The sequence below is a fragment of the Leucopleurus acutus genome, assembly GCF_964270905.1.
Source record: "Leucopleurus acutus genome assembly, chromosome: 11".
NCBI classification, from domain to species: domain Eukaryota; kingdom Metazoa; phylum Chordata; class Mammalia; order Artiodactyla; family Delphinidae; genus Leucopleurus; species Leucopleurus acutus.
This window is the reverse complement of record NC_139152.1, coordinates 22,024,315-22,046,427: the sequence shown is the minus strand read 5'-3', so window position 1 is coordinate 22,046,427 and position 22,113 is coordinate 22,024,315. Positions and strand designations below refer to the sequence as shown.

Here is a 22,113-nt window from a genome sequence, read left to right as displayed (position 1 = left end):
ACCATTTTTTTTAGATTCCACATGTAAGTGATATCATACGATATTAGTCCTTCTCTGTCTGACTTACTTCACTCAGTATCACAATCTTTAGGTCCATCCTTGTTGCTGCAAATGGCATTCTTTCTTTCTTAATGGCTGAGTAATATTCCATTGTATATCTGTGCCACATCTTCTTTATCCATTCCTTTGTCAATAGACATTTAGGTTGCTTCCGTGTCCTGGCTATTGTAAATAGTGAATACAGAAATCTTTTTAAAAGAGCAGAGTGAGCTCAGAAATTGGAAGCCATGAGTGATAAGTGACCAGTTTTCTTTTAATTAAGTGGAATACTTTTGATATGTCTGATCCCAATTTCAGTTTTTTTTGAAAAATGGATTCAGTAAACTACTGTTATTATAAGAGTATTTAATAAATGTTTACATTTTTCTTTTAGGTTTTTAAAGGAAAAAACTTCTTTTAAAAAAGTTGCTTCTTCTATGTTTTAGATTACCAAAAAAAGGGGATTTCCTGTCAAGAATATAAGTTGGTCATGGTGATAAAACATATTAAGGACCAGGATTCTGTTAGGAGGATTGGAATCTCCTAGAGGGTTGGTTAAACCAGGTTGCTGGGCCTCACCCCCAGAGTTTCTGAAGGTGAGGTGGGACCTAAGAAACTACATTTCTCATGAGTTCTCAGGTGATGCTGATGTCGCTGGCCCTGGACCACATTCTGAGAACCTTTGTATTAGCATGAATATTAGCCATCAGTAGGAAAGCTAGATTCTTCATCACAATTTGTAATGCTTTCTGTCACAACCTTAGTACCTAGAAAACTTACTACTTTCAATCATTTAAAAATGCATTGTTTCTTGCCTTTTTTGCCCCCTCTCCTTCTTTGCTCTGCTTCAAGGGTTGAGCTATCATATTTATTATAACCATTAAAGGTCTTTTATTGATTTTACTATAATTTTGGACAGACCCTCATGAATAGGAGTCTAGATCATCTGGAAATTAGGAGTTTTAAAAATTTTCACAAATTTCTTGTCATTTTGCATGTATCTTTATCTTAGTTTGGCCACCGTTGTAAAATGGAAATAATAAACTGACCCCTAAGAACCATAAAGAATTTATTTTAGATATTAGTTAAGTAAAATCTATGTTTTTTAAACTCCTTGGATAACGATGCTCTAACGTAGGGTAATGCTGGCTTTCCAGGGTCCCTCCTTCAGTCCTGCAGGGGGAGGGAAGGGACCAGTTCCTTACTTCCCTGTGGTTGTGTGTATGTGGCAGGGATGAGAGAAAACAGTCTTGAGATCTCATGCTTTCCTTCGGGTCTGGGGTCCTTTGGGCTGGTGTGGTTTATGAATTCTCCACAGCTGCCTGGCAGGGTGCTCAGAAGTTTGCCCCATCTCTTTCCCAGGGTGCCAAACCGTATTTCTCAGAATGAACACCCCCTCTGTTCTCTCTTCTGTCCATTGCCAGCTTCCCAGTTGGTCACGCTTTCTTTGGGGCTTTCTGTTGGGATTCTCAAGAGCCTATTTGGAAATCCAGAAAAATGAATAATTGCCTTTTTTCTCTCTCATTCTGGTTACAGTCCAAATTCTGCTCAAGATAATATGGATAGCTGTGTTTGACTAAGGAACAGGGAAGCCTGAGAAAGAGAAAAAGGGATTTTTTAACTGACTTTTTAAGAAAGACTGAGATTCGTTACTTTTCCCAGCTAATCCATTCCATTACACTGGTTGGTGGTGAATCAGTATTTTCCTCTGCTTCCCATAGCCCATCTATAATACTCTTCCCACTTCCTCTCATCCTCATCTGACCCCTCCTCCAACTCTCTAATATTATCACCTCTCTTCTTTGGGAAAGGGCATCATTTCCTCCTTGGGAAAGGAGCCCTTCACTACTTAACCTCAGACATGAGCTGAATATTAATGGGGGTTTCCTGCAGCCTGAATTCTGCTGCCTGAAGTGGGAAGGGGGTGCTCCTGTCTACTGGGGGGCCTGAAGCTGATTCTCTTCTAAAGTATCTTAGTGCAAACACCACCTGCCACGGTGACTGTCTTCTTGTCGAGACTGCAGGGCTGAACTGCCTCATGTGAGTAAACCTTTTCTTCTTCTGAACATGGCTTTGACCCTCCTCCTAACAGAATAATAATTCTGGCAACCACATGCTAGAAGAAGAGTTATTTCTTCTTTGATCTATTTTCTTTATAAAGGACCTCACAGTCCTGAGAGTAGCTCTGGACAGATGGCACCTTTCCCAAATGAATTCTCTCTAATCCCCCAGTTCCTTTTCCAATAGAAGCAAAAACAATAGGTAAGGATCTCAGTTTATCTTGCCACAGTTAATAGAAAAATTTCTTTATGGTTTGTATTAGCTTTTGCTATAGATTGAATGTTTATGTCTCCCCAAAATTCATATGTTGAATCCTAATGCCTAATGTGGTGGTATTAGGAGGTATTAGGAAGTGGGGCCTTTGGGAGGTGATTAGGTCATGATGGTGGAGCCCTTCTGAATGGATTAGTGCCCTTATGAAAGAGGCCTGAGAGAGATCCCTTGCCTTTTCCACCAATGAGATTATAATGAGAAGACATCTGACTGTGAGGAAGTGAGCTCTCCTTAAACATTGAATCTGCTGGTGCTTTGATCTTGGACTTCCTAGCATCCAGAAATGTGAGAAATAAGTTATGTTTGTAAGCCACCCAGTCTATGATATTTTTGTTAGCACAGCCTGAACAGACTAAGACAGCTTCCTCGGGCTGCTGTAACAAATTACCACAAACTTGATATCTTAAAACAGCAGGTTTTTATTCTCTCACAGTTTTGGGGGCTAGAAGTTCTAAATCAGAGTGTTGGCAGAAAAGCAAACTAAAAAGTGTTGGCAGGGCCAAGCTCTCTCTGAATGCTCTAGGGTAGGATCCTTCCCTGCTTCATCTTAGTTTCTGGTGGTTGCTGGCAATCCTTGGTATTCCTTGGCTTGTATCACTCCCATCTCTCCTGTCATCAGTTGGCATTCTCCGTGTGTGTGTGTGTGTGTGTGTGTGTGTGTGTGTGTGTGTGTGTATCCAAATTTCCTTCTTCTTATAAGGGCACTAGTCATTGGATTAGGACCCACCAATATCCAGGATGACCTCATCTTGATTTCATTATACCTGCAAAGACCTTATTTCCAAATAAGGTCCGTTTCACAGGTCCTGGGGGTTAGAAATTGAATGTATCTTTTTGGTGGACACAATTCAACCCACAGAAGTATTCTCTATTCAGACTCCTCACATGGGCATGTAGTGTGACTCCAAATTCTAGTCCCATCTCCTGCTATCCATCCTCTATGACTTGGTTCATGCAGATCCCTCTCTACATTAGAATGGCTTCCTCATGCCATCCTCCTTCCCCTTTATCATTTTCTCTATTCTTTAAAACCTTTATCGGATGCATTTCTTACATGACTCCTTTCCTAGTACCACCAACCAAATGTGATTCCTTGTATTTCTGCCCTTGTTTTCCCTCTTTTAATTACATTTCTGTAGTTGTTTTAATTCCTCCAACTAGAAAGTAGGTTGCTTGAAAGAAGAAAGTGTCTACTTATCTCTATATTCCCACAATAGTTCTATGCTTTGCACATAACAGAATCACAAAATCAGAGAAAAATAGATGTCTTGAAAATACAAGACTTGTGTATTTTAAGCCTGTTAGAATATAGTTTATATATTTATATATATATTTTTTATATATATAATATAATATAAACTATTTATATAATATAAACTATTATATATAATAGTTCATATCCTCTTTTGCTGATTTCTCTCTGCTTCAAACAAGAAGAGTGTTTGGTATAAAAGCAGTGTACCAAGCCTAAGCAGATAAAGGTAATTATTCTGACTTCAGGCTGTGGCTCACTTTGTGATCTTTGGAAAGCTGGTAGCCATGTCAGTTTTACCAATTAATAAAAGTGGAGCTTACATGAAAAAGTTCACAGATGAGAGGTTCCAAAGAATAATTATCGTTGAATAATGTTCAAGTGCAATTGCTTGGTTTTTTTGCTCCAACCTTACTTGGACCCAAACTGAAATGAACACTAAAATCCTAATGATAAGAAGACAAATGTGAAATGGTTTAATAAGGGATGCTGCTAAAAATGAAAAGCCCAAGTCTGTCATCTTTATTCCCCAGTCTTGGATTTTAAAAACGGAACAATGTTAGTCAAAGACCCTGCTGTAGGTTATATGTATTTATGTATAAGGTGTGTGTATATACATAAGTATGTGTATATACATATACATATGTTAATTTCTATTCAGTGTTGTGTATGTATTTAACTAAATTACAAATATGTCGTAATTAATAATGAGGTACATGATTTTCACTTTTCTTTTCAACATATAGTGAAAGAATCGCTAGCCCTTCTTGGTAGTCCTTTGCTTCATAGGGGTGTCTTGACTGTTTTATAAGGCTGACTGTCCACCAAAGCTTTCGATCCCTTCCTCACTTATATATGTGCATATATCTGCCCATGATTACATTGCATTTTGCTTTAAATTTTTTCTGTTATGATAGACAACAAATTATCTCGGGGCTAGTTTTTCTATTTGTAATAATGAGCTAATGAGAGTTGTTTATTGATAAAATCATTTTGGCATCCCTTCCTAAGCAGGGATGACAAATGTAAACCCACATCATATATAAAACAATTGCTATTTTGCCTTACAAAGATCGTTGTGGATTACAAGTTCTTCTAGAACCCAGAGATTTCCCACCTATGACATTATCCCTTTTGGCCTTCAGTACTGTTGCCCATATTCAGAGTCTCATTATTGCTAATACTGATTGCTGGTTGGTTTTCCAGACTATGTTGTGTTGTGACATCAGCTGATTTCGAGTACTGTGGTAAGGGTCTCTGTCAAGTACAGTTGGATATTGTCATATGGCTATCCTTGATTATTTTAATTAGCTGTTTTCCAGTTTTTCATTAGGATTTAAATTAGATTTCTTACTATGATGGCTCTCGACAGATGTGCTATACTTGTCCAGAAACTTATCAAGTGTTTTCACCTTTAGTTTCCAAAGCGTGTAATACTAAATGATGCCATTGCATCTTTGCGTGCTGGGGTTGTTTTTCTTTTTTTATGTCATATAAAAAGGTACATGGCAGGTATAGCGGACAAAATGTGGCCAGAGTGAAGACCCCATCTCTAAGGAAAAACTGACATCTCTGGTTGGCAGTGTGGCCATTCTACATGATATTTTTTATGGAATTGCATAAATAGTGGACTAAATCTTTCTTTAAAAAACAGTTGGGCATATGTTAATTGGTCTCTGAGAATTTGTACTGTGCTTTTTAGTAAACTCTAAATTTGGACCAAGAGAGCTCTATACTGATACCAGTCATTTTCACACATTTCAGCATCAGTGAGATACTCTACTTCTTTTGTATTTTGTCTGTGTAATAGGAATGCTATCCTTGCTTCATAAAGGGTTCAATTCAATTCAGCATTTTTTGAGTATCCAGTCCCTTCCTCTCCAAATAGTTTACAATCTAGCAGAAGGGATATAAGTACATGAATAACTAGGAGACAAGAAAAAATATTAAAATATTTTATTTCTGTAAACACTGGGAATTTTGTCATCATCTAATATCTAATCAGATTTCTTTGGCCTTTCTCTCTTATCGAGGAGAAGACAGAGAGATAATTTCCTGAGACTTATGGGTCCTTGCTCACTCAAGTGCATAATGAATGTCATTAATTAACCCATTTCTTTACTGATTCGACAGATATTTATTTTTATCAATCTGATGTACCAAGTTCTGTTTTTGACTCTGAGAATGTAGAGGTGAGTAAGACCAGGCACTTTTCCTCAAGCATGTCACAGCCTGTTGGAGAGTAATAATAGTAACTGAGATACAGTATGAGAAATTATACTATCTAGAGATGTACAGGGCACTATCTGAACACAGAACAAGGAAAAAGACACTAGGTGACTTTAGTCAGGAAAGGCCATCCGTTACAAAGAATATAAAAGACATCCAGGTAGAAAAAAATGGTACAATTACTTCTATTTTTTTTTTTTATTTAAAAAAATGATATATTTCAAATTTTCTGAGATTTGTATAGATTACTTATTTAATCATGAATGAAAATATTATTTTAAATGTTTGAACATGTGAACGGAGGCCTAGGCATTTTTTAAAGTGCCTTTTAGAGTGCCCCTTATCTGCAATCCACCAAGACAAATGTAGGATCATTTCATTAAGACTGAAGGAAAGAGAGAGGCCCTATCATGTTTCTGTTGAGCAGGATGAAATGAAAATTATTTGTATAGATTTGTACTATGAATTATATCACATAAAATAGCATTAGTGGTTTCTTAAAATAATTATAGCAATTTTGACACTGTAAAGTGACTATAAAGAGGTAAAAGCTTTTTTTTTTTTACAAATGAATTTATTTACAGAACAAAGATAGACTCACAGACATAGAAAACAAACTTATGGTTACCAGAGGGGGTGGTGGTGGGGGGCGGGTGGAGATAAATGAGGAGATTGGGATTAACAGATACAACTACTGTATATAAAACAGATAAACAACAGGGACCTACTGCATAGCACAGGGAACTCTACTCAATATCTTGTAATAACTTACGATGGAAAAGAATCTGAAAAAGAATATATATATACACATATATAATATATACACACACATATTAACAGTCTCTTTGTTGTACACTTGAAACTAACACAACATTGTAAATTAACTATACATCAGTTGAAAAAGAAAAAAGAAGGGAAAAGAAATAAAATGTTTTAATAAATAAATTTAAAAGAAATTATTCAAATTAATGTCTCACCTTGGGAAGCTCTCCATAATTTAAGATTGAAAGACTTACATTCAGTCGATTAAACAAGTATGCATTGAGCATCTAATATGTGCCAGACACTGTTCTAAGCCTTGGAACAGTGAACAGCAGTGAACAAACCAGATGAAAACCCATGTCCTCTAAGAACATACGCTTACTTTCTTCAGGGGGGGAGATAACTAATAGATCAATGATAAAATATGGTATGTTGTAGTGTGTGCCATGGAGAAAAATAAAGCAGGAAATGGAGTTAGATGTTTTGGGGAAGATGAGGGAGTTGGTCTCTGAAAGCATGGTTATTGCTAAGACAATATTTGGAAGGAGTCCTGAAGTAGGGTTAGGGAGAAAGCCATGCAGGGATCCAGAAGAAGAGAATCCAGGCCAAGGGAACCGCAACTGTGAAATCCCTGAGATGGGAACGTGATTCTCGGGTTGAAGGAACAGGCAGGAGCCCAGTGGGGCTGGGACTGTGGGGAGGGTAGCAGGAGAGGATCCAGAAAGGGAGCGGGGCCAGATTCTGTCGTCCTTCTTGGCCATGGTGAGGACGGGGCTCTGGCTCTAAATGAGGTGACAGCCACCCGAGGGTTTGGGGCAGGAAAGAGGCATCACCTGATCAAAAAGATGACACCAGCTCCTGGGTTAAGGCGACTCCGGAAGACAAGGGTAGAGCCAGGAGACCAGGTACGAGGCTATTGCAGAATTCCAGGCAAGAGGAGATGGTGACTGGGACCAGGGTGGTGTGGAGGTGTGAGAAGCAATGAGATGATAGACACTTCTGAAACCTGGTCCTTGCTGATCACTGCTCCCTGCACCCTGTCAGTAAGCTCCATTCCGAGTAGCTCACTCTGACTAGCCCTCCCTAACTAGGACTTCCTTCTCCCACCTAACTCCCAACACATTTTAAAACCACGTTAGAAGCTACAATTCGCTGATCCTGTCACCTTTTCATTGTCCCTCCTGACTTCCTTTCCTTCCTTATTCAGCTTGGATTCCACGGTCCCATATACATTCCTTGCATAGACTCTTAAATTCCACCTCTCTCTGTTTCTTGTACGTTGTTGACCTCACCCAGCAAAACCACAATCTCATTAATTACAACTCTGCTTCCTCCATGTCTGGACCCTGACAAATAAACATCAAGGGAGAAAAACACAGAGATGCTTATTGCCCTCACTTTGACCATAGCAGAAGGGGGACCCTTGGGGTTTCCCGACAATCCCATTTTCCAAGTCCATTCACTTTCCCTAGCCGACTGTTCCATACCTTCTCTTCCTCAAATTCCCAAACCTCTCTCATCCTCCTTGTCAGCTTTTTACTCCACTGAGAAAATAAAAGTAACCAGAAAAGAACTACTCTGTGTATCCACCACAACTGCCCACCCGTATTCTCTGCTGTCACTCTTGTTTCTATCTGAGGCAAGTTCTTCCATTTCTATACAAGATCATTCCATTCTCACCTAGTCAAGACATTGCTTTAGCAAATGTTCCATCTCTCTCAAACAAACATGACGCTATAATTGCCATCCTAAAAAAAATCCTCCCTTTTACCCTGTCCCTTTCTCTAGCTACCACCCTATATCTTGCCTCCCCCCTTAGAGCAATGCTCTTCAAGATCTGCCTACACTCATCATTTGTACTTCTGCTCCTCTCATTCTTATTTAAACTCACTACAGCTAGGCGTTGGTGCCCACCATTGCCTGACCTGCTGTTGTCAAGGTTACCATGACCTCCAAGTTGGTAAACAAGTGACCACTTCTCAGTCCTCATCTGATTTGATGCAGACGATCGCTGCCTCCATTTTTTAAAGTTCTTTCTTCATTTGGCTGCCAGGACACCTGATTTCACTGGTTTTGCTCCTACTTCACTGGCCCAACTTTCTCAGTCTGCTTTGCTAATACCTCTCATCTTTCTAGCCTCTGTCAGAGTTCCTTAGGTCTCCTTTCTCTGTCTAAGCTTACTTTAGGTGATCTCACTAAGGTTCATGGTTTCAAATATCAATCATATACCGATGACCCCTGACGTTTAGCTCCAGCCCCAGCCTCTGCCCAGAATTCCTGACAAACATCAACAGCCTGCTCGCCATCTCCCTTTAGATGACGTCTAAAGCTTCATGTGTCTAAAACCAAAGTCCAGATACTCACCCCCTGACTATGCTCCTCCTGCATTTTCCCTTAGTAAGTGGCATTTCTAAACTTCCAGTTGCTCAATAATTTTGGAGTCACCCTGAACTCCTCTCTTTCTCTCATGCCCCAGATCCAATCCGTACACAAATCATGCCAGTCCGTGCTTTCAAGAACTGGCCGTTTCTTAAAACATATGCTAATGTGCCTAAATGATTACCATAGTTTTATCCTTTGAAACTCATTTAGATTTTTTAGAAACACCTACAAGTCACAACAAGTTTTATGACTGTGGTTTGTAATAAAATCTGTATAATTCACATTTCAGTCAAAAATAAAATGTAAATATAAAACAGGAAAGGGCTTTCTTGAGTGATTTATAAATATCCCTGAAAGCCTATTCTAAAATAAGAGTTTCAAAACTGAGCAGCGTCAATGGAATGAATAACTTATCAGATCATCACTAACAAGGATGCTGTTTATTTACTTTTAGTTTTATAGGTTCTGGATTATTGTTTAAAATTTATCTCCATTCTGTATACTTACAATCAACAGTAACATTTCACGAGTAATACAAAGACTTATTTATTGCTCTTTAACGTTGAGAAGAGTATTGACTCCGCAACCATACAGCTTGGGTTCAGTACTGGTTCTGTTATTAGCTGGAAAGCTGCATTCTCACAGACAATTTCCTTAAGTGCTCTGTGCCTCAGTTTTTCTATCTGTAAAATGAGGATAAGAGTGCTTACCCCAGGATTTCTTACTAGGATCAGATGTGTTCACGTACTTAAATGTTTAGGATAGTACCTGGCACAGAGTAGGAGATAGGAATGGTACTAGCAGTGAAAGAATTACATGGCAGATTCTTTGTTACTAGAAGCCCTCAGGGAACTTGAGGCTTAATAGAAAATCTGAAAGGTTAAAGACGTTATGGGGTTTTAGAGATTGTTCAAGAAAACCATAAAAGAGATATCTGAAGGCAATAGGTATTCGTTATCTACAAAGTGAGAGAACTGACCAACAAATGCCATAGACATTCAAGTGAGAAAGATTACTTCTATCAACAGCAGGTTAAGATAATTTATGGTGAAATTTTTGTGTTTTAAATGTTCGGTTTCAATTACAATAAAACTGAGATCTGTACTCATAAAGCACCAATACTGACATATGAACATGTAGAAGCATAGGATTTTAGTACAAAGTGCTAATTGTAGAGCTTTGATTAGATGCTGTAGGAAACACAGATACCTATTTATGTGTCTATAAGAAGCTTCCGGGCTTCCCTGGTGGCGCGGTGGTTGAGAATCCGCCTGCCGATGCAGGGGACACGGGTTCGTGCCCCGGTCCGGGAAGATCCCACATGCCGCGGAGCGGTTGGGCCCGTGAGCCATGGCCGCTGGGCCTGCGCTCTGCAATGGGAGAGGCCACAACAGTGAGAGGCCCGCGTACAGCAAAAAAAAAAAAAAAAAAAAAAAAGAGAAGAAGCTTCCATTTATATTGGTACCACTACCACTGAACTATCACAGTGTTCATCAAGTTATTTATTATGAGTATCCGTTATATATCACTGTGGGCTTTTCTTCTTCCTGGCACAATTATACATTATTGAAGATGTGTATTTAGTCAACAATTAGTAAGTGAATACCTACTCTGGGCAAGACACAGTCTTCTCATGCTAAGAACCTATATCGCCAAATAAAAATGTAAGATTGCTATAGTGATGTTGTTATTTATGCCTTTCAAGTAGACATGCTTTCCTGAAATGGAATTAATTGCCATTAGCCCCAGAACTGTGAAGCTTTGTATAAAGTGGACAAAGTATTTTCAAAGTTTGTCCCCAGGACAGGGGAAAAAAACAGTCCTAACGCACTGCTTCCCTCTTTTCCCCTCTAGTTGGCACGCCACAACAAACTCCTGCAGCAGATGCTCAAACCAGGATCCGATCCAGATGACGGAGATGAAGCCTTAAAGTATTACGCCAACCACACTGCACAGATCGAGGTAACCATCTATATTGTTTCTTGAATGGGACCAACTGTGAAAAGATATGTTTACTTTCTCTTTCAGACCATTTTCATGATTGTTTCCTAGAACAACGAAGTCGAGTTGAGTGATGTAAACTGTAAGAGTATATATACCAAAAGAAGAGATGTGAGCAGTCACTTGTGAGAAATTCGTGTGCACCTCTTTCAAAGTTGTCTTTATTTTTTGACCAGAAATATATGTAAATTCTCTTTTATAATTAATAACGTTGTTTTTTTGTTTGTTTTGTTTTGGTCCTGGAAGAAATCATTGCAGAGCAGTGATATTTTAGAGACGGGATTATTACAGTGGATATTATCATTCAAGAAATGGTTTCTTTTTAAAAACTATGGAAAGCTTATTAAAGTAGAGATCTCTGTGTAAGAAAGTATTCAGAAGGGTGGGAAAAACGGAAGGCACTAGTAAAGTTTTCGTATTGATAGCATGAGCTTGAAATGGTTTAACGATGTCCATTTCACTTTGCAGCGATTCAGTCCCACCCCCGTAAATGAGACCTTATTGAAGGGCTGGTGGCAGTTCAGGAGGTGTGGGTCAACATGGCCTTAATCATTTTGTGTTGTGAGACCCATCTGGCTGTCATTTACTCGCTATGGTATCATTTTGACACTGGTTGGCAGAGCTAATCAGGCAGAAGTGAGCAGAGTAGTTGACGCCTGTCACTCGTAATTTACATTCACACATGCATTCACTTTGGCAGATAGTTTTAGTTTTCAGCAGAGTGCATGATGGCATCACTGCTATTAACTCTCAGGGTACATAATCACTGTACCTTCTTGTTTACTGTAGCCAAACCTCTGCAATAATGAGAATCATTACTTTGTGTCTCGAAATGAATCCCTCGCTCATGTTTATAAGCGTCAATAGCTTTGGTGGTAGACTTGACTTAGTGCAGTGCGTGAGCTGGACCAGCAGCAAAAACATCGCTCCCTGCATCAGGGGCTTAGGAACTGGGAAGCTGGCGAAGTCAGCAAGCGGAGGAATTGATACGAATAAATCATCAAACCACCAAGGTTCTGCAGAAGGTCCCAGAGGCCAAAGTACAAAGCCAGTGATTAGCAGAGGCTATCAGGAATGGTAGACAGAATGGACAGGTAGAGTAGCAGGTGGGCCAGAGGTAGAGGTTGGGTTAATACTTGTGTGTGAGAGACAGAGGTTGTTATTGAAGTTGGACTTCTATTGGTTCCCAGCGGTGAGGAGAGATTTAGCTATAAATACATATATTTGGTAAATGTCTACTGAGCCTTTACTCTTTACCAATTACATACACATAGAGGTCATTCTGTGTAGTAATTGTATAATAAAGGCCAACAAAATTTGGAGAAAATAGTAATTAACTGTGCCTGGGGAATTTCAGGATGGATTTCACAGAGAAGGTTGTCATAAAGTATATATTAAAAGAATAAGTAGAGGTTTCTCTCTACTAAAATTTGGGCATGGGATTTCAGGTAGAATTAAATGAAGGGAAGGTGAAAGAACATAGGAAGGGGAATGACTCTCTTCAAAAGATTACTGAAGTTGCTGTTTGGAAAAGGGATTGGAAAAGGGAATGAGGCAAAGCATGCAGGTAGACGAAATAGGAAGATAGAAAAGGGAGAAATGGTTGTACTGAAGATGACTTGATTGGAGAGAATAAACACACGTATATTATAACACACACACACACATACACATGTAAACGGCTTGATGCTTGATGTTGGATTGCACATGTAAGGTGAGGGAAATACTGGGGAAGAGGATGCCCCTGGGGCTTCTGGTTTGAATAAATGGACAGAAATTGGTGTTATGCATGGAGATCCTAGCTTTGGCAGTTAAAATGTACAGGAAGATCATTTGTTGATTCTTGGATAAATTGAATTTGAGGTGACTTTGAGGAATGCATTAAGTTGGATATAGAAGTTAAGGGTTCAAAGGAGTAGTCTGAGTTGATGATCTAAATTCTTCCCTTTGACCAATCCTCATGCCCTCCTTCCTTCAGGCATTCATTAATTTCATCCCACTATGCTCCCACAGCAGTTTGATCATTCTGTTAATGTGTCCTGTTGGAATACTGTTAGCTTCTTCTGGGTAACTTGTCCCCTATTTGAGGCAGAAGCTAGTCTTGATCATCCTTTTATTTCCAAAACTGAACACTGTTCTTGGAGCCTAACCATAATAATGAGTATTGTTGAAAATAATAGTTTGTCTGTATGTTATAGACTCAAAGACCCTGGGAAATAGGAAGGACCTTGTGGGTTACCTAGTCTGTTCACCTATCCAAGGAGGAATTGCTTTATGAGGATCCTGTTTCTGCTTTAAATTCTTCCTGTGATAGTGATCTTACCACTTCAGGAGGAAACATCCAATTTGGAATAACTCCAGTAATTAGAAAGTTATTTTTTGATAAAACATGCACTCTAGCCCACTTTTATGTTTGCCTACTGTTCCGAATATTTGCTACCCTGTCAACACGACAGGCTTACCTCTAACATTTGAAGAACCATTGTGATTAGTAAGCAATACAAGCTTTTACAGATAGGGATTCATGTTGTTTTTTCACTTTGAATTTCCCAGGACTCCTCGCCTAAGGACTGAATAAGCATTTGTTGAATAAGTATATTTTAAAAAGTATACATTTTTGGCTTTTTACGGTTAATGCATTCCCATCTCTTTCAGTAATCCCTCCAGTCTGTCAATGCCCCTTGTAAAATGTAACAACCAAGATCAAACATGATGTGTCCTAAAGGGGCTGAAAAGCTTGGCTTATAGTAATCAGAACATTATTTCTTAAATGCACCCTGAGTTTTTTTTAAAATGTTTGACACTGTTGGATCAAGTAAACCTTTTTTTCCCCACACATAGTTGCTTACCATACCAAAGAGGTCCAATTCTTCTTTTGTACAATTGATTTTTTTAGCCTATGTTCAAGAATTTTATTTACCACTACAAATGTCTTCTTTGTTTTATGATAGTATTCTAGTATGTGGTCTGTGTATATTACATATCATTTAAGGTAGCTTCAGTTACAAGTAAAAGAATACCAGACTGACAGTTTTTTAAACAATAAAAATGTTTGATTATCCCGCATAATGGGAAGTCTGGAGGTACCAGTAGTTCTATAATTGATTAAATGACTCAGTGATGTCTTCAAACACTCAGACCTTTTCCATCTCTTCTGCTAAGTCTTCCTTTTTATGCTGGTGATATGTCACTTCATGGTGGCAGAATGGCTGCCAGAGTTTTAAGTATCATCACCACCTTTTGTTCTAGGCAGGAAGAAAGACGGTACAGCAAGAAAGAGCTTTTGTGTTGTGTATTTGATTTTTTGTTGTTATTTTATTGGTCTCATGTGGCTTTCTGCCTTTTCAGGAAGCAAAATCTTTCCTGGGAGCACCTTGCAACCCCAGGATATTTCTCCTTACGCCTCATTTCCCAGAGCTAGGCTATTTGCTCCTCACCATACCAGTCAAAGGGAAATAGAATGACTCTTTTGCCTTAAACCAATCCTGTGGTTCATTCTTGAGGGCTAGGTAGAGTACATAAATATGAAGCTTGAGACTTAGTCTACACAAACCCTTGTGACATAGGAAAGCTGTAGGAAAACATTTACCCTGGGTTTTGCTGTTGTTGTTGTTGTTTGAAGTTAAATTCTTACAAATACCAAATAAGAGAAGTACAAAATAATGACTATTCACCTCTGGGTATATGCTTGAATGGAAGTTATACCTACAAAAATATGTCTTGCCACATTTTAATGACATAAAGCATTTTTCTCTGTAGAACTCAGGGCACTCATGTTGTATATGTCATTTGTTCCCCAACAGCCCTTTTTAGGAAGAACAGGCTAACAGCAGGTTAAAAATATACCAAGCGCTGTGCTTAAGATTACATAACCAGTCACTTGCCAGTTAAGACCCTCTTAGTTCTCTGATGTACTTCATGAACATAAAAATGCTGGCAAGAGTTTAATGCTGATCCAGAAAGAATAAAGATTTTCTTTTGTTATTTATAACAAAATATAATACTTATAATACATTAGTCCAGTTAACTTCTCTCATTTAAAGAGAAAAATGTAAAGGACTATTTCAGATACTTCAAGTTGGTACATTTTTTCATAACTGAAGTCATAAAGTATCATTAATAAAGTCATGCTAAAAACAGGAAATAGTTTAAGACCATCCAAAGCCTGAAAGAAATGCAAATTAATGTTTTCAGATTGTTCGGCATGATAGGACAATGGAACAAATAGTGTTTCCTGTCCCCAATATATGTGAATACCTCACGCGAGAATCCAAGTTCCGGGTGTTCAATACCACGGAAAGGGATGAACAAGGAAGTAAAGTGAATGACTTTTTCCAGCAAACGGAAGATCTCTACAATGAGATGAAGTGGCAGAAGAAAATCAGGAGTAAGTACAGTAAACTGAAATGGTTCATTTTGAGCATAATGTTAGATACCTTGGTACTTCGGGATAACTGACAGTATTCGTTTCAATTGGTTCTTAATTTCTTGCCATCTGATGTTACTGAAATCGTTTATAGGCTTAAGATTGTAAGCTCAGTCTGCAACTGAAGCCAGGACACCTGTGGCTTAAGGAAAACAGAAAACTCTGACTAATTAGATCATCTTTTAGTGCTGATCCTATAGTTTTATAAATATTATGACATCCAAGATTGCAGCTGTATATTTCAGCCTTGGAACAGCTGCAAGTTTGAAATGCATGAATAGGCCCTGACCGGCCTTAACAGTCAGTGAACGGGGTGGAGAGATGTCGGCACCAGCACTTTTGTCCTCTTGTGTTTCTGATCTTATGATTGAGTAGATTGTTTAATATTTTCTTCTGAGAGTCATTCTATCTTTCAACATATCTGTACCTCAGCAAATCAAAGTAAAAATTGTGTGACACTTGCATTCAAATAGGGCACGGTTACAATGTCACAGTTAAAAGTTACCATAATACAGTTACCATTACTTATTTCTCAGGTCTCCAGTCTATTTGGAAATATTATGTAACCACCTAAATGGGGAAAGAATTTGGAAAAGAATAGATACATGTATATGGATAATTGAATCACTTTGCTGAACACCTGAAACTAACACAACATTGTTAATCAAGTACAATATAAAATAAAAAGTGAAAAAATAAAATTACAAGTTTACCAAAAAATTGAAAAATTTTCAAGTTTAAAATAAAGTTTATTTTCCCAGATGAGAAATATTATGAGTTTTTAACAAAAATTGATAGGGGAAAACTTTTGATTAAGTCTTTTCTGACTTCTGGGAAGGTTTTCCAGATAGGCAGGTATATGTTCTCAATACCTCTACTCAACAGTGCTTCATCATTTTAGTTTCCTAGGAACTTCAGTGATTGTGGTTTATGAACTTGGTTGAGCTTGAGACATAGCGTCTTCGGATAAAGATTGTAGCACGCGTCGTCACACTTCTTAGCAGGATATTTGAAAAAATATAGAAATTACTCTCCCTTAGCATTTTACCATGTAGAACCTTATGGAATTCAGAGAAAATTTTGGGTGTCCAGAATACATATGAAGACTTAATTTGATAAACATACTTTTTGTTCTTGACAAAAAGTAAATTGAATAATGAGCCAGTGCTTGTAGGATCTGTGCTTAGATAAATGTTTTGTCATTTATCAAAAAACAAATCTTGGGACTTCCCTGGTGGTCCAGTGGTTAAGACTCCGCCCTCCCAATGCAGGGGGCCCAGGTTCAATCCCTGGTCAGGGAACTAGATCCTGCGTGCTGCAACTAAGAGCCCTCATGCAGCAACTAAAGGAGCCCACATGCCACAACTGAAATAACCTGCCATGCCGCAACTGAGACCCGGTGCGGCCAAATAAATAAATATTTTTTTAAAAAACAAATCTTAAAATAATTTCCAACATGCAGTTTACTTTTAAAATTTGGAAGCAGCTTATGATCAGGTTATAGACAGATCTAGTTCATTTGATGGATTTGTTATTACAAATGTATTTGTATTACAAATGTATGTAATGATTTTGTCTCAGTATTCTGCTTTTTAAAATGAGGACTCCTAAATCAGGAATGATGGAGATGCAGATGTTTACAATTTATGACACATTAGTCAACTAAATCCCATGGCTAATCATAGCCTACTCCAGTACTGGAATGCTCCATTCCAAGAGAAGGAAAACAAGAAGTACTGAAGGGAAGTGTAGTTTATAAGTAAGGAACAGACTTGAGATTGGAATTCACAGAACATAATTTGAAAAGCTTAAAATTTCCATTTGAAAATTGAGATGTCTTTCCCCCTCAATTGACTCCAATATTTTAAATCTGATGTTAAGCTATTAAGAGTTAGAGAATGGGCAAGACTTGAATAAGTCACGTGTCAAACTTATATGCATGACGTATCTGTTCAGTTCTTTAGGAGAGGTGAAAACAACTGAGTTTTGGTTTATGTAAATGTCAGTTGTGTTCAGTAGATGCATCTGCTAATTCATTTCTGACGACAGATACAGAATCCCGTTTCTGAAACTATTCAGCAAAGCCTCTCCCACTTATTGGTAGTTCTTGTTGTATCTTTCATTTACTTCTGCTGTTGCAAACCCAACAAGTTCTCGGGAAGCCTAAAGGCTTAAAACTTAGTGTTATAAATCACTAGTTCCCAGTAAACAATGCTATGCCGTGCTGTTAGGTTTCAGAGTTTCAGGTAGCTGTGACTGTGATTTGGAGTTTTCCCCAGAGATAAATCTGTGCAAGGGGTGGGGGGTTTTATTTTACTTTGAGACACGGGAGTGAGAACAATTTATCAATATTACTAAACTACACAGCAATGTATACCATTCCATTAAAAGGTGCCCCAGGCGGCTGCTAAACTCTCTTCCCCCATAATCTGTTCTAGGGATAAATTAAAGAGAATTCATATAGAATCATCTTTTCTGACCACCTTTAGCAATTGCAGAATTACTCATCCTTCTACAATGGCTTAGATGTAAACTGGCTAAAGGAGAAAGAAGGAATCAAATAGAAGACTCCTTTTTGGTATATCGATTATAAATGTTCTAAAATAAGTCGTAGTTTTATGGTAGTTAACAAAAATGCATTTAGTAAAATGTTATTTCAGTAGGGCTCCTGTGTTGAAATCAAAATTCATTTTCTGTCCTGTTCCTCTGCATTTCTTTCCCGCTAGGTAATCCTGCCCTGTTCTGGTTCTCAAGACACATTTCTCTCTGGGGGAGCATCTCCTTCAACCTGGCTGTGTTCATCAACTTAGCTGTGGCTCTCTTCTACCCATTTGGGGATGATGGAGATGAAGGCAAGTGCTTGTCTATCTTTAAATGATAAGTATTTTTGAGTCTGAAATAATACTCTTGATGCATGCCCTAACTATCTAGACCTTCCCAATTACAACAATTACAATCTTGTTGAACGGATTCATTGGAAATAGAGAATGATGATAAGGAGAGTAGGCAAAAAACAATGGTCAATATAAATGTTTTTTTAAAAAGCTCATATACAGAAGAGCTAGTAGAGCTATATTATATACTGACAAATAAGGCAATGAAAAAATTATTCGTACATAATTTTTGTGACTGAAAGCATTTTTATACTGTATTGTTTCAATTACATAAATATATGGGAAAAATGAGAGGGATGTATGCCAAAATGTTGACTGAGATAAATAAGTAGAATCTCTGTTTTACTCTCTTCTCTTTGCTTTCCGTGTTGTCTGAGGTTTCTACAAGGAGCAGGCAAGTAGTCTGAAAAGAAGTTTTTAAACGTACAGGGTAAGACCAAATACGATAATAGAACATAAAAGATATTGACTATGAAGTTAATGTTATTAAACGAACAATACATGAGGTTTTGCAAAAGCAAGGACAGGAGAAATTATCCCATGTTAAGTGAAATGGGAAATAATAGGAGAGGTATGCTAAAGGGTGGGACTGTGGAAATTAAGTTTTGTTTAAATCTGGCAAAAGTGCATATGGGAAAGTATGTCACAGGCTTGGGATACAGTCCGGTCAATAACTTTGGAATGGGTGTTGAAAGAATGGCTTGAAGGACAAGATGGGAGATGCCAGCAAACAATCACCACAAGGTGCTTTTGTATCTCATCTGTTCATAGGATTATGTGAGAATCTAATGAGATGCTATAGGTACAGCGGTTAGAATAGCGGCTGGTGAGCGTGCCGTAAAGCTTAGCTGTCGATGTTGTTTGTTGTTACAAGCTAAATAATAGTACTACAAAGGGAAGCTCAGTGAAAAGGATGGTATGACACGAGCAACCGGTGTTTAAGCCTATTTCAGATGAACTGGAGGTGAGCAGGAATGGAAATGGGAGTGTGCTGGTAATTTATTATTTCAAAGGTCCGTACAGACAGCAGATATCAAAGTTCTAGCCTTTGGGTATAATCTGAGTGGTCATAAAAAGTTTGATTCTTTTAGAAGGTACGCCAGTGCTAATAAAAGAAGAATATTTGGCAGTGGAGTGGATGTGTGAGTTAAACAGCAATGAAAACATAGCAAATATTTGGCCGCCCTGTGTAGGGAAGTTGCAAATACAGCAGGAAGTGGAAACAGCTTTCTCTTCATTGTGTTTAGTCTCGTTTAGTGATGATAGCCCTCTTGGCGTGGAAGAATGTAACTCTTGTTACGGGGAGAAGTTCAGCCGGAAATGATAAATTAGTATCATCTGCACAAGGAATGCTGAGAGTAGATCGTAGTGTCCCGGTTAACGGAAGCATAACGTCTTAGATATGGAAGCAGTTCTGGAATCATCTAATATCAAATCATCATTTGACACATACAGAGATGGAAGCCCAGAGAAGCTGAAGAATGGCAGATCTCAGAGTAGAAGGTTAACGCTTTTGTTTACAATCTAGGACTTTTCTCCGTGGATGATTAGGTTGGGAGTGTGTAGGTAGCAGGTACCCCTTTATACAGGACATCATCTTCCCTGAGTTCCATTCCATGATATCCCTTACAAAACCACCAGAACCAAAGTATACAGCCTCTGCTGCCACCAATTGTACATGAAATATCATGGAGATGGGCACTGCCACCACTCTGGACATCTACTCTTTACTCAGCAGCAGAAAGTAGAATACCTGCTACATTTTTTCATATTTGCCTGACTAATAACAATGATGATAGTAAAACTGATGAGGATAACAGCAGCTATTATTGTTTACCATTTAGATAGGCTCAGGCAAAATGCTAAGCACCTCACATACATAACTTCATTTAATCTTCCTGACAATCCATAAAGTAAGTACTTCATCCTCATGGATAAAGACTTAGAGGCTTAGGAAGATTTGCCCAATAATTCGGGAGTAGAGTCTGGAACTGTGTATTTTTTTAACAAGCTCCCAAGGTGTTGCTAATACAACTGGTCCTTGAACAAGAACTTGAAACCACATACATAGTAGAATTGGGAATGAGGCTGCAGCCTCAGAAAGAAATAGGACTAACACAAACAAGGCAGGAAAACATTCTGTGTCATCATCAGGTGCAGATGCAGACTTTACTCTTCGAAAGGGACTGAATAGACGTTAACAGTAGTAACCAAGATGGAGGCCCACTCTTAGGTATCTGGGTGTGGGTGTGGTCCTAAGAGGGAAGGGAAGGCACGAGCTGCCATTTTGGCAATGCGGAATCCGCAGATTTTTTGCGTAATCTGATTACAGTTCTAGAGGGGTTATTTAATTATAGCTCCATGAATAAGGTTACAATTTTGGTCAGGATTAGCTGAGCCTCCAACCTTCAGTTACACGCTGTGCATAGCTAGGAAGGCTGAGGAAGCAAAGTTAAGACTGACTGGCACACTTGGCCATCAGAACTGGCTGGAGAAGGTAAATTCTGTGCTGGACGTGCAAGTCTCTAACCCTGGATTTTGTCAAGCACAGGCCAGATGACTCCATGGCTGGAGCACTTTGAGGCAATTTAAAGATGAATTAGTTGATCATAAGATTCCTTCCAGGGCTTCCCTGGTGGCGCAGTGGTTGAGAGTCCGCCTGCCGATGCAGGGGACACGGGTTCGTGCCCTGGTCCGGGAAGATCCCACATGCCACGGAGCGGCTGGGCCCGTGAGCCATGGCCGCTGAGCCTGCACGTCCGGAGCCTGTGCTCCGCAACGGGAGAGGCCACAACAGTGAGAGGCCCGTGTACTGCAAAAAAAAAAGAAAAAGAAAAAAAAACCAACCAAACAAAAACAGATTCCTTCCAAAAAGTGCTAAAAAAAATGATGGGAACATGTCAGAGAACACAGGATTCAACTTGAAAGGTCTCCCAGTGGCCACATCAGTGGAAATTTTGAGAAAAAATATTGACAGTAATATGTAATAACCCATAGAATAAAATAAGAATCCAGCAGTCCATATTGATAGAAGAGAAAGTATTCCAATTAATCTGGAAACAGAATGTCACCATTTGGCGAACGTCATATGGTAGTAAGAATCATCAGTGGATGCTAAAATTAATAGGTGAGTGTTAGATGAAAAAGTATAATGAGAAACAGGACACTGACATACTCAAAGTATATTTCTCCATAATATGCTTATTATAAAAGAAACAAGAGTGACTTTAAAGTGGGGAGATCACTTTAATTATGTGATCAATGTTAATGTCACCAGTAATGAGACACAGCAACATCGAGTGCCTCTTGACATGATGTGCTGACAAGGACATGGCATCATTTGCCAAAAATGCGTAAACTGAGGAAATTTCAGGCAAATCCAGAATGAGGAACATTCTACAAAATAATTGGCCCATACTCTTGAAGCTTATGAAAGTCAAAGAGATATTGAGGAATTAAGAGACTAAAGAGACATGACAGCTAAAAAGAATGTGTAATCCCGGTTCAGAAAAAAGACCTTATTGGGGCAATCCATGATCTTTGAATAAGGTGTATAGATTAAAGTGGTATATCATATTAATTTCCAGATATTGATCATGGTAATGTGATTATGTAAGGTATTGGGGGAATCTAGGTAAAGGGTATATGGGAATTTTGTATTGTATTTGCAACTGTAACATTGTCAGAAAGTTTTGAAATAAAAAGTTAAAAAAGAAAAAAATAAGTAAATATGAAGACTCCATCCAACTCTGAGGTTCCTGGTTTCTGGGTATAGAAGTTGATCACAAAAATCA

At 38.5% G+C, this 22,113-nt stretch overlaps 1 protein-coding gene across 1 annotated transcript in view; it reads left to right on the top strand.

The window, feature by feature from the left end:
• Positions 1-22,113, top strand: part of ITPR2 (inositol 1,4,5-trisphosphate receptor type 2) — a 526,257-nt gene that overhangs the window by 403,745 nt on the left and 100,399 nt on the right. Inside the window, exons 46-48 of the mRNA XM_082849662.1 lie at positions 10,853-10,960; positions 15,194-15,386; positions 18,152-18,277. Of these exons, the coding sequence (XP_082705788.1) occupies positions 10,853-10,960; positions 15,194-15,386; positions 18,152-18,277 (427 nt within the window). The remainder of the gene's footprint in view (positions 1-10,852; positions 10,961-15,193; positions 15,387-18,151; positions 18,278-22,113) is intronic.